This window comes from Rhagoletis zephyria, unplaced genomic scaffold (genome assembly GCF_001687245.7).
Source record: "Rhagoletis zephyria isolate East Lansing unplaced genomic scaffold, Rhagoletis_zephyria_1.1 Rzeph_scaffold_11887, whole genome shotgun sequence".
Classification (NCBI taxonomy): domain Eukaryota; kingdom Metazoa; phylum Arthropoda; class Insecta; order Diptera; family Tephritidae; genus Rhagoletis; species Rhagoletis zephyria.
Window position 1 is genome coordinate 1 of NW_016168962.1, and position 18,287 is coordinate 18,287.

Here is an 18,287-nt window from a genome sequence, read left to right on the forward strand (position 1 = left end):
CCTCACAAAGTAAGCCACGTCCAACGGGTAGTTCGAAACCCACCAGACGGCCAGTGGATAGCGATGCCAATGAAGCGGTTAAACCCATTCTGCTGAATATAACGTCCACTGCAAGCGCACCGAGTGCCACAATACATCGACGTCCCACACCAACGACGCCAGCACCAACAATAAGTAGTGACGAACAACCCACCGAAGTACAGAACACCCGAGTGCCAGCGCCTAATGAAACGGTGGCACAGACGACACACGCGCCGAAACCGCGACCTAAACCTACAGCCGAGATTGTGAAGGTGCCCAAGCCAACAGCGGGGGTAGGACCTACAACGGTTTCACCGGCGCCAACAACTACAACGACTGCGGCCGTCACCACAAAGCGACCAAGCACTATGCAAGCGCCGCCCACAAGAACGAAACCAACAACAACAAGTACTACAACAACCACCACAACAACTACGCCGAAACCACAAACGAGTACCACAACAACTACAACCACAATTGCACCCATTAGCAGCACTACACCACAGTCGGCAACACTCACCACAGAAGCTGCCAAAGTTGAGCCGCCACTTGTTGAAATGACGACCCTAACGCCTGGTCTGATAACGTGGACGAATGTGGACAATGAACCGACCACCATGAATGCAACCGTTGAATGGGCACCAGAACCAACTATTCTTGAGCAGGAAATTAGCAATAAAACTACGGCAACGATGAGCGGAGCAAATGAAACAAGTAAGTGGTTAAGTAGGAAATAGGTTATCTACAGGAGCCTCAACGGTATTCAAGTATAAATAGTATTTAATTCAAAAGGAATAAAAAATAACTTCAAATATTTTATATTTTTGTCTTTCTCACCAGCTTTTACAACAACACCGCCTGCCACCAGCACCCTCATATCCGTTTCGACCAGTATTAGCGAAGTAATGAGCAACATAACCTCAATAATGCCCAAGCCGGAACGTCCTTCATCGGTTGTGAGCACGCGACCGCCAAAGCCGAAGCCCACAAAAACAACAGAAAGTCCTGTACTTATTACAACGACAACACCGACACCAACTACAAGCACAACCACAACTACCACTACAACCACGCCAAAACCAACTACAACTACTTCCACTTCCACTTCAACTACAACCACAACAACATCAACGACGGAATCACCTATCGAATTGGCGGATATTTCTTCTACGACGAGTGCGGAATTCAGCACAGAAGGTTTCTCTACAACAGGCACTGGCATTTTTGGCACCACAGAGTACAGCACCGAAGATTTTAATAGCACACTGATGACAACGACATCGGCGCCGGCTAATACCCTGGAAGGCATGGATTACCGACAAAGTGAGTGTTTATGGCAATCTGAAACTATTTATCTTTAATAAAGGATATCTTCGTTGAAGTTTTATTTTTTAAGTAATTAGTTAACATTTTTAGCACATTTTTTTCATTCAGGCATACATATGTATATAGATACATTTCGTTAAATAGGCGAAAGAAAGAAATTTATTTTTTTAATGAAATTTATTTTTTTAATGAAATTTAGAAGAGATTTTTTGAGCACGATTTTTTTGAATCTTTATGTTTTTGTATTACCTTTTTAATGTAAATTGCAGAGAAGGAAGCAAATTTGAAAAATTTTGATCGCTAAAAATCTCCAGAAGAATAGCGAGCGCGGCAAAGTTGACAAAGTCGCAGAAATAATATTAGGCAAACAATCAGAATCAGAATCATATTTTATTTTAAGCAAAAAATAATAAGGTAACAGCAGTAGCTCAAGGCCAACACCGGCTGAACTTAGGCAAACAAATTCAAGGAGTTTTTATATGATTACACTGTGCAACAAAAACCAGAAAATTTCTAAACATACGAAGCTATCAATATACATCACGATATGGATATGCGTAAGATTTAGTGAAACTGAGTTTTTAGTTTCTCTCTCTGACGTCAGAATCTTTTTTAAAGGACTTTGAAATTTTAAAATAAGATTCATTCAAAAAATTAAAAAAAAAATCTGTGCAAAATAGTAATAGCAAATGAAAGGGAAAAATCTATAGAATTTATAAAACTTAAATCTTTAAGTACCCAAGGACGAATAGGCATTGAAAGTGTCCATTTAATTAATTTTAATATTTAAGCTAATAAATTTGGAAGGGTGAAATTCGAGGATGTGCTCGTGTGTCTGTTAGTCCATAACATGCAATTTTTTTCAAAAATAATTATTTCAAATCTTCAAGGATATTCAAGGAATAAATTTTAAATAGATATATTCCATACCTATTAGTCCTCTTGCAAAAAAAAAAATTTATTTTTTTTAATTCCACAGAATTTTCTATTTTATTTCATATCATTATTCATTGCACTGAATTTTTAAAATAATTTTTTCAATTAACCATATTTTTGAAATTTTGGAGTCCTGTTGTTAATTTTCTCACCTCTTCTTGGTCGAGTGTGTGTGCGTGAATTTCGACTTACTATTTTATTATTTTTCATTAAACACACCAATGTCGTCTCTTCCCGTCTGTTACCAGATTTCCATCTTAACCCATTTTATTATTACATAACTTGTAACTTTGCTAAAGATTCTAAGCTTTTACGCCATTGTCACACAGCTTTTCTAAAATACTACTGCCTATAAAAACCTGATTAGTAGCAAAAAGTATTGCCCCATTAATCCATCTAAGCCCTCATGACCAAATAAATCGAATTGATATGTATTTATTGGACAAAAGGTTAACACAGTTTACTGCGTTAAACTGTTTCTGTATCAAAAGCCGATTATTAAAATAAAAAACAAAAAAGCAAAAACAGTAATGACACTGAAATTCATTTACACCATTACGAATGCGAATAACTCAAGCTGACATTTGAGTGAGTCAAACGCTGCGACATGAAATTCGTGCGATGAGTGTGCCTTCGAACGCTCACTGAACAGCTGCAATTGATAAACATACAAAACGACATTCTACTACATGTGTGCATATGTACATACCTCTCTATACGCGCACATACCCTACAAGACATTGCTGAGCACTTTAGGCAAAAATTCTCACACATTTACACTTTTGTTTTTGTAGTACGGCATAAATGAGTAGTTTGACTATTAGTACTGAGGACTTTCTGATGACAACATTGAGGGGAAAGTACTCAATTTTTTCCCATGGCCTGAACGAAAATGAGGACTTTGATAAGCACTTTTGTGATTAGGGATAATGATAATATGAGTACTCATATGATACTCAGCTGTCTTGTAGGGTAATAAGTACCTATACATATGAATGCACTTTGTCGAAGCGAAAAGCTTAAGACAGAAGGGTCACTGACTTCTTTGTCATCCTTGATTTTCTACGCCATAGAACGGTTTGAAGGTCTACATCAAGGTCGAGCCCAGCAATCGTGCTGCGCTTTAGTCTATTTACACAGACAAGCATTTGCTATAAGCCTGCCGCATGCTGCATGCCGAATGTCAAAAGCGCTTGCTGTAAGATCAAGCGAACTTGTCGTCTACTGTGTTTGCGTTTGCGTTTGCGTTTTTTGTTTGCTGCTGCAAATCGGGTTTTGTACCTCTGCTTTTTGGCGCATTTCTGTTGCTGCTGCCGCTTGAGCCCTTTTGTGTTTAGCGGAGATGCAATGCACTTTGGTACTTTTGCTTGCTTGGCAGCGCCACTTTGTTGCAAGAAATTGCAGCAACAACTGTAATAGGCATTCTTAAAGTGCAATCGATACGTTGATTGTTGCTGCTATTTATTGCTGACTTTGTTGGTAGCAAATTGCAGGTTGCGTTTATTTAACGACTCGTCTTCCACTGGCTTTGTTTTTTTTTTTTTTTTGTACTGCGGAGGCTTCTTTATTAGCCGCATTGTTGCTGTCATTTAGGCAACGTTTGGCACTGCAAGTGGAACTAGTTTTAGAAGTTGCACGCAAACAGAAAACAGAAAATTGGCGTTGAATAAAAAAATACAAGATTTCGTGCTGAGGTTGACTTAATTTTAACTGACCTAAACAGCAATATTTCCAAATTTTTAAACATGCCTGGTCGCGTACGTTCCTTCTAGCATTGCTCTTTGGTTTCAGCATATCTTTCTTAAGATGGTAATTCTCCTTCAGTATATGGCAAGCTTTTCATTTATGGGAACGAACCCACTGAACCTGAGCATACTTCTTATAGCCATACCCTGTCAGTGTTGATGTCAGCCTTGCATTATTTTAGAGTGAATAGTGTTGTTAGTAGAGTCGACCATTACAGCTCTGACGCCTAACCTCACACAAAACATAATTTCGGTTGAAATTTAAGTCAAAATTCTGCACCTCTGAGTTGAATCAGGATCGGCAAAATTGCACTCTTAGAGCTCAAACCCTGGACACCAAAAAAAAATTTCGCAGGTTTCCATAGAATCCTGAATTAACGTGAAAGCGCGGAGGCTGGGGGAAGGAGTAGTGAGCAAAGGTCTTCCGCCAAGAGCTCTCCATCAACATTAAATTTAAAGATCCATTATGGAAACTCTCTTTCAATTTACCGCAGTTTTTCTAAAGACATATGTAAGTCTTTCGTAAGACTATTATCAATTCTGGCAACTATGTGTCTAGAAAGCCCTTTTTGTCCATTGTACGTCTAATTAAAAGATTTTTGGACGAGGAGGCTGTTCTGTTTGTGTTTTAGCAATAAGTTTTCTGAACAAAATGAAATTTAAAAAATAGTTTTCTTAAAAAAAACACTAAAAATAAAATAAAATTTTTTAAATATTTATTAAACTAAAATAGACTCCTAAAAAGTAAATGAATTGAAAAAATATTTTGCTTGTTAAAATAATATAATCTAAAAATTAAAAGAAAATTACATTACATAATAATAATTAAAAAAAGAAGAAAAAATTTATTTCTCAAAATTCGAACGACACACCGGTACTTTGCTCACTCGGCCATTGCGACTATTGATATAAAATTGCTTTCCATTAAAAGACCCTTGAAACAATATTATCGGGGCTGGGAATACGTAGTAGCGCGACCACTTGCGGTTCACACCTAAATAGATGGCAGTCAAGTCAGCTCAATGAAAATTGGGGCAAAACTACAACAGGCGAAATAGCAAAGTCCTCATGGTCCAGGGTGCATTGAAGGCGGTATGCTTACAAAATGGTGACTCTTTGTCCACTTCCTTTCCCTGGCATACACTCTTGGGTAATTTAAGCTGTCTTTGGTTTATGATTTTGTTCTTGCACACAACTTACGAGCCGCTTACTCATAGCAAATGGCTTAAATAAAACTTTTCCACAGCAGAAACTTAACTTGGCTGCCTAAGGATGACATCAATGGCAAGCAATTTTACATATTTTGGTATTTCAATTCGAAATTAAAAACCATAACAACTGAATAGTAGGCACGTACCAACCAATTCATCAACAGCAGATATTAACGAAAAATATAATATGGAATAGTGTCGTTGCCCTTAGTCCTGATCTTTCACGAACCGACTCTTAACCTTCAAAATTTCTCTGAATATCGTGTAGCGGTAATAAAAAGTACTAATAAAAACAGCAAAGACTTAAAGAATTTTTACGACTTGCTTTTTATTAAAATGGTCCAATAAACCTTGACTTTGACCAGCCATGTTTTGGGCATTCTGCAGAGTCTTCGGCAAAATGCTATATTCAATCCAACAAAATGTTTGCAGTAGAAGCCAACCTGTTCAGCTTTAAAAGCACCTCCACGCCTTCCGCTCTGCATAGCTGCGCCCATGTAACTTGCTACAACGATGGCGTTTTATGCCGCTGCGTATAGCTGCAGCCATTAAATCAGCAATCCAACATCAACGCGCCTTTGATTGTCCACCGCGCACAGATTACACGGCTGTCTTGCATTTGAGTCGTTTGTCTTTTCTCTGCAAATAGCTGTATCCGCCACGTTCATTCAACATAAATACACACAGCTGGCGGACGGTCCGCATGCATCACGATAATTGCCTGGAAATACAAATCGGTCAGTCAGTCGCTGGTTCGCTTTGTTGCTTGGCATGTTGGTTGGTTGGTTGATTGGTTGGTTGGTTGATTGGTTGACGATGGCGCATGCTCATCGCAGTTGTTGTAAAATTCAAAAAGGAGGTTATGCTCGGTGCTCGAAGCATTGGCTTTAATTGTATGCGTGAATGCAAAGCATGCGATAATACATACATATATGAATTGGAGGAATGTGTGTGTTACACGCACATTTGACCCGCAAGACTTGCTTGATTTCTGGCACACAGATCACCAACACTGCTGACACGCACTCGCGCGCCGTAGAAATCTTTAGCAAAAATGCAAAAAATCACTGGCAACACTCCTGTACGGCTGACCACTGACGATGGCACATTTGCAAAGCAAATTAAAAAATTTCTTTTTCGTTTTTTTTTTTTGCATTCATTTTTTTTTTTTACTTTTCGCTCCGCTCCTTCGCGCTAACTGTAAACCAGGCTACGACGGTGTTCTGTTGCTTGCGATCTTTAATGCTGCAGATAAGGTTAATTGATTATGAAATGGCAACGGTTTGCCATGTGTTCGTTCGTTCTGTCTGGCTGTTCGTCGACACTTTGGCCTCTTCAGCTGCGCATGTAAAAACAAAAAAAAAACATCTCTACAATATGGAGGCATGTGGCATGCTGCTTGCCTGTAGAATGTTGTCCACAGTCAGTAAAAGCATCAACTTAATCGTATTCACATGTGTACTTGCCAGTATATTTACATAAATTTGTACGTATGTATGTAGATATGAGGAAAAAATTAAAAAGTATGCGAAGTGTTGGCTTACGCTTGTGGAAGCAGGTCAAATTGGAAGTGTTTAAAATTGCATTATCGTCGTAAGCCATGCAGGAAAATGGACGCGTCCTGAGGCGGTATTCATCTTGGGTTTATAGCATCATACACTCGTTCTGACTTGATATATTTTATTTATGGATGAAAAATTTATTATATGCTCTAGAACGCGATACTTTTCCTAATTTCATTCAGATTTCGCACCACTGAATAGGTATTCAAAGAAGTGGTTCGGCTGCGTCGAATAAATTGGCCGTAATGCGTGTTCTTATATTCTAAATAACTTATTTTATTTCTTATTAGATCTACATATATTTTAATCTTAGTCTTAATCTTAACCTTAATTTAATCTTAACTTTAATCTTGATCTTAATTTTAATCATAATCTTAGTGTGAATCATAATCTTAGTTTAATCTTTACATTAATCCTAATATTAATCTTAATCTAAATCTAAATTTCAATCTGAATCTTTATTTTAATCATCATCTCAATCTTAATCCTATTATTAATGTTAATTTTAATCTTAGTCTTGATTTTAAATTTAATCTTAATCTTATTATTAATTTAAATCTTTATCTTAATCTTAATCTTGTCTTAATCTATTCGTTATCTTAATCTTGATCTTAATCATAATCATTGTCTTAATGTCATCTTAATTTACTCTTAACCTTAACCGTAATCTAAATCTAAATCTTAATCTGAATCTTAGTCTTAGTCTTAATTTTAATCCTAATATTAATCTTACTTTCAATCTTAATCTTAATCTTAATCAAAATCTTATACTTAATTTTAATATTAATCTTAGTCTTATTCTTACTCTTAATTTAATATTAACCTTAATCTTCATTTTTGCCTTAATCTTAATCTAAATCTTAATCTTAATCCGAATCTTAATTTAAATTGTAATCTTAATTTTTATCTTAATCTTAATCCTAACCTTAATCTTAATTTTAACCTTGATCATCATCTTAATCTTGGTCCTGAACTTGATCTTTAACATCATCTTAATCTTCGCCTTTATCGTCATCTCAGTCTTCGTCTCCAACCGCTTCTTCTTCTTTATCTTCATCTATAAGCATACCCTTATCTGTATCATTATCATTATATTTACCTTCATCTTTATCTTCATATCCATTTTCATCTTCGTATTCATCTTCATGTTTATCTTTATCTTCACTCTCATCTTCTTCTAAATCTTCATCTCTTATCTCCACCTTCATCTTCATATTCATATTCATCTTAAGCCTCATCTTCTCCTTAAACTCAATCTTAATATTTGGCTGTATTTTTATACAAAAAAAAAAATAGTTTTAAAAGTATAGTTCTTAGTTTTAATTGTTTTCTTAACGTTAAACGTTGCTTCCGAATTATTAAAATTTCTAAACTTTTTTTATTTACAGTTTGTGGTCGCCGCATGTTCCCCGAACCACGTGTTGTCGGCGGATCGAATGCCGCCTTCGGACGTTGGCCTTGGCAAATATCGCTGCGACAATGGCGCACATCAACTTATCTGCATAAATGTGGAGCAGCGTTGCTGAATGAAAATTGGGCCATCACAGCGGCGCACTGTGTGGAGAAGTAATGGCGTTTTGATTTCACTCAATGGAAGACATTTCTAATTACAATGATTTTCGTTTCTCTATTTGATTTTCAGTGTACCACCCTCCGACTTATTGCTGCGCATGGGCGAATATGATTTAGCGGAAGAAGAAGAGCCGTACGGCTATCAGGAACGACGCGTACAAATTGTGGCTTCACACCCGCAGTTCGATGCGCGAACTTTTGAGTACGATTTGGCGTTACTTAGGTGAGTGGTGGGAATGACGAAATGGGACGAATTCAAAATTTACCCAACTGAAAGACTGGTTATTTCACATCGAAATTTCGTATACGGTTCCTAAGCACTTAGTGACATAGAAATTTGCATTTCAATATCGATAAATATATAAATAATCATTCATGTGTCGATTATTATAACAACTACCACATCGTTAGCGATCTTATTCTTTTTGATTGGCACTAGTATAAGCTTTTAAGCGATTTTGGACGAGTTCAACATTGCACTTCAGTCGTTCGTCCATCTACTTGGATATCGATATCGTTATCGATCATTTGCATAGTTATGTAGAAAATAATCGACAAACAAAATCGATGAAACAAATGAAATCGATTGATAAAACTTTCCTTTAGTATCTAGAATGCTTTAGATATCAGTGAGAAAATCGATAAAAATCTATATCGAAAATTATTTCGGTACTAATTTTTTTAAATAGAATCGAAAGCAATAAAGATACGATAATCTTAAATAATTCGATAAAAATATCGATAATTATACACATTTCGGTTATTAACTCCAATACATATTATAGCGATAGTTACGTCTGCACCGATAACATATAAAATATAATATTTCAATAAATAAGTCGATAGAAATTTAACTTTCGATAAATATACTGATACAATTATAAAGAAAAATATCGAAAAAATCGATAAAAGTAACGATGCCGTTAAACACAACGTATATAATTTTAATACAATCCATCGCACGACTTTCTATTTTTCAGATTCTATGAGCCGGTGGTCTTCCAGCCCAACATCATTCCCGTTTGTGTGCCTAACAGCGACATTGACTTTGTCGGCCAAACAGCCTTTGTCACCGGCTGGGGGAGACTCTACGAAAATGGTCCGCTGCCGAGTGTGTTGCAAGAGGTAGCTGTACCAGTGATCAACAACACCATCTGTGAATCGATGTATCGAGTGGCCGGTTTCATCGAACACATACCACACATCTTCATTTGTGCTGGCTGGAAGAAGGGCGGCTACGATTCCTGCGAAGGTAAGTTAACAAATTTGAAGAATATTTAATACCAGAAACTAACTTTCTCTCGCTTGCTTTCTTAAGGTGACTCCGGCGGTCCAATGGTGCTGCAACGTGAGGACGATAAGCGCTTCCAGCTGGGCGGTGTCATCTCGTGGGGTATCGGCTGCGCTGAAGCCAATCAACCAGGCGTGTACACGCGAATCTCTGAATTTAGAGATTGGATAAATCAAATTCTGCAATTCTAGAAAATGTATAAACGTTCGAGCAGACAGAGCAACTTTGTTATTGTTCTTGTAACTAGCGTAAAATTAGTTTTTGTATTACTCGTATTTGAATTTTGAATATTTGATTTATTTAGCTCATATTTGATCAAATAGCTATGTTTGTATGCACATACATATGTATGTACCTTCACATCGCTCACGCACACATAAATACCCACATTCGCGATATTTAAACTCTTGAAGTATTTAACTCGCAATAAGTGGTAAAAGGTATTCAAAATAATTCAGTTAGTAAATTTTTACAAACATTTCAAAATACTGATATACATACATACTACAAATATGAAAAGGATCATAGAGAAAAAACTCGTGCTTTGGTTATAATCCCCATTTGCTGGAATGCGCTTCACCATGTGCCCTCGCAGCTAACCATTTATAATCAAAGCAACGACTTGTATCAACTTGCACCTCCACAAAACGTTTCAGATCACGACCGCAAGAAGCATTTAAAGAAATAGTTTTAGTTATAAATAATTAAAAAAAAAAAACAAAAACAAAAACAAATGTGATGTTTGCTGCAAAATATTCATTTAATCATAATTTTATGTCATTATGTCTCTTATAAAAAGTATGTTGTTGACAAATTATAAATCAACCATCCAACCAATACTTGCGTGCATTTGTTAGCATTTTTCGATAAAAAAAAATATATATTTTTTAAACATATTTTTACATGCATAGATACTTATTGTTTATTTGCGTTATTGTGCTAACTTTATGAGACGGGTGTACAATTAACGAATATGTTCATGAAATTTAAAAAAAAAACAAAACACAATCACTTAGTGTTATTCATATTTTGTATATATTTATAAATAGTTGTTAATAAATATCCCAATGCTGTATTTAAATAAAATTAATTTACTTGTAAGTCGATATTAAAATATTTAGCAATTTTTTTTTTTTTTAATTTACTTAGTTATAAATATTCACATAATTTGCAATAATGTACTTTGTACTTTGTAATTTTATTATGCATGTAATTTGCACATTTTGAAAATGTTTTCTAAAAACATATTTCAGTCATAGTTCACATTCGTGTTATTTATTAATTAAATACTAAATTAATTTTAAAAATAAAAATTCGAAAAAAAACACAAATCATTAGTTTGTAAGTTGAAAGGCTAAGTTTAAACGCATTTACTCATCAACGAATATTGTCTAAATTATTGCAAATAAAGTATAAAATAAAAATTTTAACATAAATATTTGTTTTTTGTATTTCACTTAAAATTCCAAAATGTAAATGGATAATTCTAATTAACTTGTCTCAAGCTGGTTCTACTAGAAAAGCCAGAAAAGCGGTTCTACTGCTTAACCAATTTCTTAACTAAAAACTGTTTTAATAGATTGAGCCTAGCTAGATTAGTGCTTCTTTAGCAAACACTGAACTAACTAGTGATCCCGTATGGCATTGAAACGCCAAAATCATTGGTCAAGAAATTACACAAAGTAGGGGAAATTTAAAAAATTTGGATATTGTTTTTGCATCAAACCAATTCAAAATGCCTCGCAAATTTGTAAATTAGTACTTTTGAATCAAAAACTTTTCAGCCCTCCTTTTAATGTTTAATTTTCTTAACAGCTGGCAACCCTTCTACGTGTAGTTTGGTTAGATAATGCAATAATTAATTTAACCTATTAAATTATTTGAATTTTTACAGCTGGCAGACTTTTTTCAAAAAAATAAGACCTTGGCTGATCTTCAAATTTCACCGACGAAAATGTACAATATGCATTCGCACCACGTTCAAATACCGAATTGGTACTTAGCTACACAAATTAACTAATACTAGTGTTCGCCCTGCGGTTAAAATTCAACCACTGGAATTAAGTGGAATTGAGGTGAGTTAAGGTGAGTTCAACTGAGTTGAGTTTAGTTGAGTTGATCTAAGGTGAGTAGAGATGAGTTTAGGTGAGGTGGAATCAGGTGACTTGAGGTGAAACAAGGTTGATTAAGATGATTTGAGTAAAAGTGAGGTGAGGTTAACCGAGCTGAAACGAAATGAGCTGAGTTAGGGTGAACTGAGCGGAGTTGATGTGAGGTTAGTTCAGGTGAGATGTGGAGATTGAGGTGATTTGAAGTAAGATGTAGTGAGTTGCGGCGAAATGAGTTGAACAACATAACACAATATAACATAACATAACATAACACATCTCATTCTTCAGTTTTATCCAAGAATGATAGTCTTCCTACATCGTCAGTTTTATCAATTTCTCTATCTCTATTTTAATCTCTCTCACTCTCTATGTTTCTATCTTTGTCTCCACCGTTTTTTATCTTTATGTTTATCTTTATATCTATCTTTTCAACTTTAACTCTATCTCTTATTTTCCCTTTATCCTAATCTTTGTCTTCATTCTTTTCTTCATCTACGTACATTTTCCCCACCTTTGTCATAATATTAAGTATTTAAATCTACCTTTCTCTTTTTAATTTTTGCCTTAATCCCTTTCTTCTGCACACCACTCAACTTTACCTTCTTCCTTGTATGAATCTTAATCTACATAAATCCCATTCCTTAACTGCTACTTAGCACGTTCTTTAATTCAGTGTCAATATTAAAGCATAAATTTAGGATGAATTTCCTCCTCACGGGCATGTACGGCATTTTATTATATAAAATTAGATATAAGATCTCTTTCTAACGCGCGCAATAAAGAAAATACGATCGTTCTTACGGCTAAATATTGGGCTACGTAACTGGAACGACCGTGATCTATTTCTGGTCAATAACGGTCGTTCCTGCAGATACTCTACAAACCTTGGAATAGTTTTGTGCAAGAAAATATGATAAATAGTTAAAATCATTAGTTTAGATTAAACTCAGATTGATGTCGTTGCTCGCATATTATTAAGTAAAACACGCATACGTCGATCAGCGCCTAAATGCATACTAACATTTGGTTACACTCCAAAGGGAAATTTTAAAATGGTATTTCACACAATCAACAATCTTGAAGAGCTGGCGTCCGCCACAAAGTATGCCACGATTTAACGAAACAGCAAGCTGGCTAAACTAGCAATAAGTAATCAATTGGTAGGTAAGAATTGCGCTAACTAAGCATGCATGACCTTATGTACGCTCGCATGCAAACATTCATATGTATGTAGGCATGGGCGTAGCCAGGTAAGGGCAGGGGGTGCTCGATCTCCCCCCCTAAGTTCCAAATTTTCCTTATATATATATAAAATAGTACCCTGAAATGCCAGCTTAATAGGGTCGAGCCCGCCCCCCCTAAATTTCATTCTGGCTACGCCGATGTATGTAGGTGTGGAACAAAGGTCAGTGCCACTAGAAAAACCCGCAAACAGAGGATACAGCAAACAAAACAATAAAACAACTACCCCACCCACATTATAAGTATGTACTATTTATATTAAAACTAGCGGAAAAGGTAAAATAAATAAAAGCAAAAGTGAGAAGCGACAAAAATATTAGACGAACGTGAAAAGTGAAAAAGTACATTCATTTGCTTTTATTTACCTTAATTTTTAAAAACCAAACATAAATAAGTGGATGTCACTACATCGACCAGCTTCACAATATTAAAATTCAGTGCGTACCTCTACGCTGCGCTAACGCATGGCCCTGGCTGTGTGTCAATTGACAGCTACCGAATAATTTGTAGCTAGAGAGCCCATTGCAATGCGGGAATCTGCGTTCGCTTCTGCTTTGTGGGTAAAAGAAACAGGACGGAGGGAGCGTTATTTGAACTGCATATGTGAAGAAGAAAAAAAAAAAAAAATATAGCAATGAGTGGTGAAAAGAAGCTCGGTTGGGTTTCTTTGAAGCAGGTACCTTAGTATGTATATAAATATTTAAATATTCAGAGGAACGAGTACATGATTCAAATACGAGTAGGCGCATCAAAGCCTATGTAATGTGAATTTAAAATAGTTTTCTCGGTATTCCCATATGATGGCGTATGGGATGCCAAAAATGCTACACCTCAAAATAGAAAAAAATAGATAAAAGTGAAATGTATCATTTGTCCCGTTTAAAAAAAAAATATTTTTAGCTTCCACGAAAATGCTTTATATTTCATTTCCACCAAGCCTTAAGTGCAGTGTATGCCTAAATATGGGAAAGAGGAGATTACACCTCGAAGGGCGTTATTGCTCCTATTAGGTACAAGCAAGCGAAGTAAAAAAAGCAAATGATAAGAAATATACCTTGCCAATCATCCCATTTTACAATTCCTCTGCATCTTAACTGCAGTTAATATTGTGGTGGAAATAGGCTATTAGACTCTTCGTAAAATAAATTATCCACTCATTTCTAAGAAAAATACGATTTTTTCAACGAAAATATATATGTACAACGGAAAAGCTTAACGGCAGCCGAGTTATAACGAAATAATAAATTATTTAAATACGAAGAACTTATTTAGTGATTTTTCTTTTGGATATTTGAGCTTAAAGTTTTATTATGCAAAATAATTGATTTAAATAGCACTAGAAAGGCAGATAAAAGGGTAAAAGATTTCATTAAGAGAGTTTTCACATTTTAAAAGATAAAATATAATTTAAATTATAAGTTGAACGGAATTTTAAAATATGGTTGTCAAACGAACGATACATAATTAAAAAAGGCTTCATTTCTAAAACATTTTTAATAGAGTTGCCACCTATTTAGATTTTAAGATTCACTTTTATTTATAAATTTAATGAAGTAGATATTAAGCTTAATTTCGAAAATATTTTTGAATAGGGTTGCCATCTGCTTAAAGCACTTATTTAAATGGCACTGAAGATGGCAGAACGCCGAAACTTGTTTGTCTTCAAACCAAATTTGACAAGGGATGTCGGAAAATCGTTCCACAATATACTCGTATATGACATTCTGGCTGTTAAATGAACGCAGATAATTTTTAAGAGAGTTGCCACCTGTTTAAAAAACAAATTTGTTTAATCAAACTGATCAACTAACTATTAAAATATGGATGTCAAACGAAAGGAATTTAAAAAGGTTTTACTTCGAGAATATTTTTAAAGGTCGTTACCACCTGTTTTAAAATCAAGTTTAATAAAAAATGTAAGTAAATAAAATACAACATACAAACATGTCAAACGAAACCCCTTTAGAAGACTTCATTTCGATAAAATATGATTATAGAGGGTTGCCACATGTTCAAAATTTAATGAAATATTACAATATGGATGGCAAAAGAAAGATGTTTAAGAAAGCTTTATTTCGAAACGATCTTTAAAAGTGTATTGTCACCTGTTAAAAGTCAAATTCAGTGTAATTAGCCCTTCCTCCTTGATATGTGAATAAGAACTAACCCTTTTGGAACAATTTAAAAAAAATATTAACGAAAGGCTACAAAAGCATTGGCAAAAATTTGTTTTTCAATGCACGAAGGCGTTTTTGAATACACGATATAGTACATACAACTTCAATACTTATAAAGGAAGAACAATTCGTCAACCTTTTTATTTACTAAACAATGTTGTTTTTGGTGAAATATATTTTTTCTACATTTCAAAATATAACGCTAAGCCGCACTTCGCGCGGGTGGAGCTGCGTCTATCCTTTGCGAAATCGCTAAGTTAGCAAGTAAATACGAGTATTTCATAATAAATTTAGAAAAATATGTTAGTCGTACGAGTTTTAAAGGAGAATGAGTTAAACACATTAAGCTCAAGAAAAATTTTTTATTACGCATTACATCACCTTCTACATTGAAATCTATTTCACTGCTTACTAAAATATGAGTTTTTTAAAAACTACGTTTACTTCTTCCTTGGCTTTCTAATGGTCAAACATTGCTCGTGTTATAAACAGTCAAACACATTCATATGAATATATATATTAGGGTGGTTTAAAAAAAAATTAAGTCGGAATTTTAGTGCTCTCATCCATTGGGAATTTTCTATAACGAAAAAAATATACCTCTGCCTCAAAAAATATTTAGAAGTTGCTCAAAGCGTCCAAAGTGCTCAAAGTTTGCCTTTTATTTTATATGGGATAAAACATGTTTTCCTAGAAATAGTAAAGAATTCTTAAAAGTCAATAAATTTCGATCGTAAAACACTGTTCTCTCTTCACTTCAGGAGAGTTCTATTAATAATAGCTATTGTTTATTCAGCCATTTTTTTAATAGTAATTATTTTTTTAAGGAAACCCCAAAGATAGCGGACCCATAAAAATCGTTACTATTAAAAAATGGTACAATAAGTAATTAGGTATTGTTATTGGATGTGAACAGAGTTTTCCGATCGAAAAATATTGATTTAAAATTATGTACATAAATTAAAAAAAAATAGTTTTTTTTTTATATAGAACAATCCTCGGGGGAATTTTTGGCACCACCCTAATATAAATTCATGTATTAAGGCTTTAATATCCCACGCGTTTGTCGGGTTCAATAGACTGCTATAAAAGAAGACGAGTGCAATTTTGTCATTATAATGGACAACCAAAAAAACTCTAAAAAAAAAAATACTCCAAACCCACAATCTTCAGCGTGTGTGGCTACATTAATGTGCCGAACGAAAGCATAAACAACGCAATTGTGGTCAGTGAAAAATACACGACGAAAAAAAATCAAACTTTAGTTTGAAAAATACTTTCGCTTTCAACGGCAGTGGGTGAGCGCATCATTTTGTATGACCACAACGATCTCTATGCTTTTGTTCAGCATAATTGTATTCGTGTGTGCTTGTATCTAACATTTTTAATCAAATAAATTATTACTTCACACATTTTCTTATATTTACATACTTATTTACATCTCTCCGAACCTTTATTCACGATTTGTGAAAGGGTTACTAAAACTTACTCAAAATATTTGTGATACTTAATGTATACGGGTAGTATATTGCCCTCGTTGCCATCAACATCAGAGCTCTCAGTTTGCCATTCTCCAGGTTAAAAAAAGTAAGGTGCTTCTGTCAGTGAATGAGACGAAAACAGATAGATAATAGATAATAGTTTCGGTTCGGTAAGCAATTGAAAAGCAGAGACCTCCCTCGATGAAAAAAATTCAAATTTTTCACCATGCCGGCACTTTTTTGACGAGCAAATGCTATAAGAGTTTCTGAGCCTTATGTTATTGGCCTAAAACTAGAAATCTTTAAAACTTTCGAAGTATACGTTGTACGCACAGTTCTCCGGAATACAGGGAACCCCGTATTCTGAACCTAGTTTTGGGGTTTGGCACACATGTGAATCAAAACCTGAAGATAGAAAAGCTGGATTTGGCATAAGTGGGCCAAACTTGCAAACATTAATACCATTGGGATGCTACGCCATCAATTTGTGGCATAAGAGGTCTCAGAAGAGACATATCTTCGGAATGCTTGTGAATTATATTAGACAGTCAGACCGACTGCCTTATAAACAGCGAAGTCACACATAATAACATCATAGCTGGTATCTACTTAATTACCACAGCGACTACAGAATTCCATGGTTCGGATCTCTTTTGTGAGCCAGTAAACGCGTACGCAGAGAGGTCATTAACAACTGGGTAGACGACGCAATCAATAGCAATGGATTGCTAAGCTCAAAACCTAATATTTCATAATTTCAGGCCGAAATTTTTTCCCGAACAATTTATGTATATTCAAAGGATTTTCTCTCCATAGAATCTGCGTAACACCGCTGACAAAAATCTTCCGAGATGATTTACAAATGACTTGATGCCCAGTCTTCATTTTTCCGTTCTTTATAAAGCTTCCTGTTTCTGGGACTAACATATTTCGAGCGAGTGTGATCCAATTTTTATCACGATCGATCGATCCTTTCATGCGCGACTCTTTCTGTAACTTAAAAAACAAAGAAATTTTTAATCTTGCCTTTCTTGAAGTGGAAGTTCAGAATGTGGTGATTTTTCTTTGAAAATCGGTCTTGTTGAAAACGGTTGCAGAGGTCTTGAACTTTTGTTAGAAATCTGATCGATTTTGTATGACCTTTTAATAGAAAATATATTTTTAATGCGGCAACACTGGCTCGCTCACCTTAGTGGCGTCGCACTTAGTTTATTTGAAATTTGGATTTAAAAGGTGATGAGCCACTCATAACTTAATGCCCGGTACGTTTATAGAGCAGGACTGAGACGACAATAGTGCAAAGAACTTTTCCTGAAAATAATCTAGACTGCGTTGCGAGAAAATTTTTGTAAATATACTGCCACCTACCTAGAAATTAACATCTGGGATGCTTACAAAGCTTTTTAATTTCCAACCAATTTTCTTTTTTACTTTTCAATCATTTTTTCCAACATTGAAGGTTGATGGCAGAATTCATAAAAAAGGCTTGCTATAAAAAAAACCAGGCCAAAACAGTACCATAAAAGTAATGCTCCACGACCTCGTCTTAATCATTTGCTAATTTAACTCAGTTACTTACTTAAAATAGCTCTCATTAATCCTGCAGGTGGGT

At 35.0% G+C, this 18,287-nt stretch overlaps 1 protein-coding gene across 1 annotated transcript; it reads left to right on the forward strand.

The window, feature by feature from the left end:
• Nucleotides 1-8: 8 nt before the first annotated feature.
• Nucleotides 9-10,503, forward strand: Np (serine protease notopleural; the record flags this gene model as incomplete). Its single annotated transcript, XM_017633564.1, has 6 exons — nt 9-735; nt 862-1,344; nt 8,190-8,367; nt 8,444-8,596; nt 9,354-9,625; nt 9,692-10,503. Coding segments are annotated over 6 exons (1,977 nt in total), but the record flags the coding sequence as incomplete, so codon positions are not given.
• Between the last annotated feature and the right edge of the window lie 7,784 nt (nt 10,504-18,287).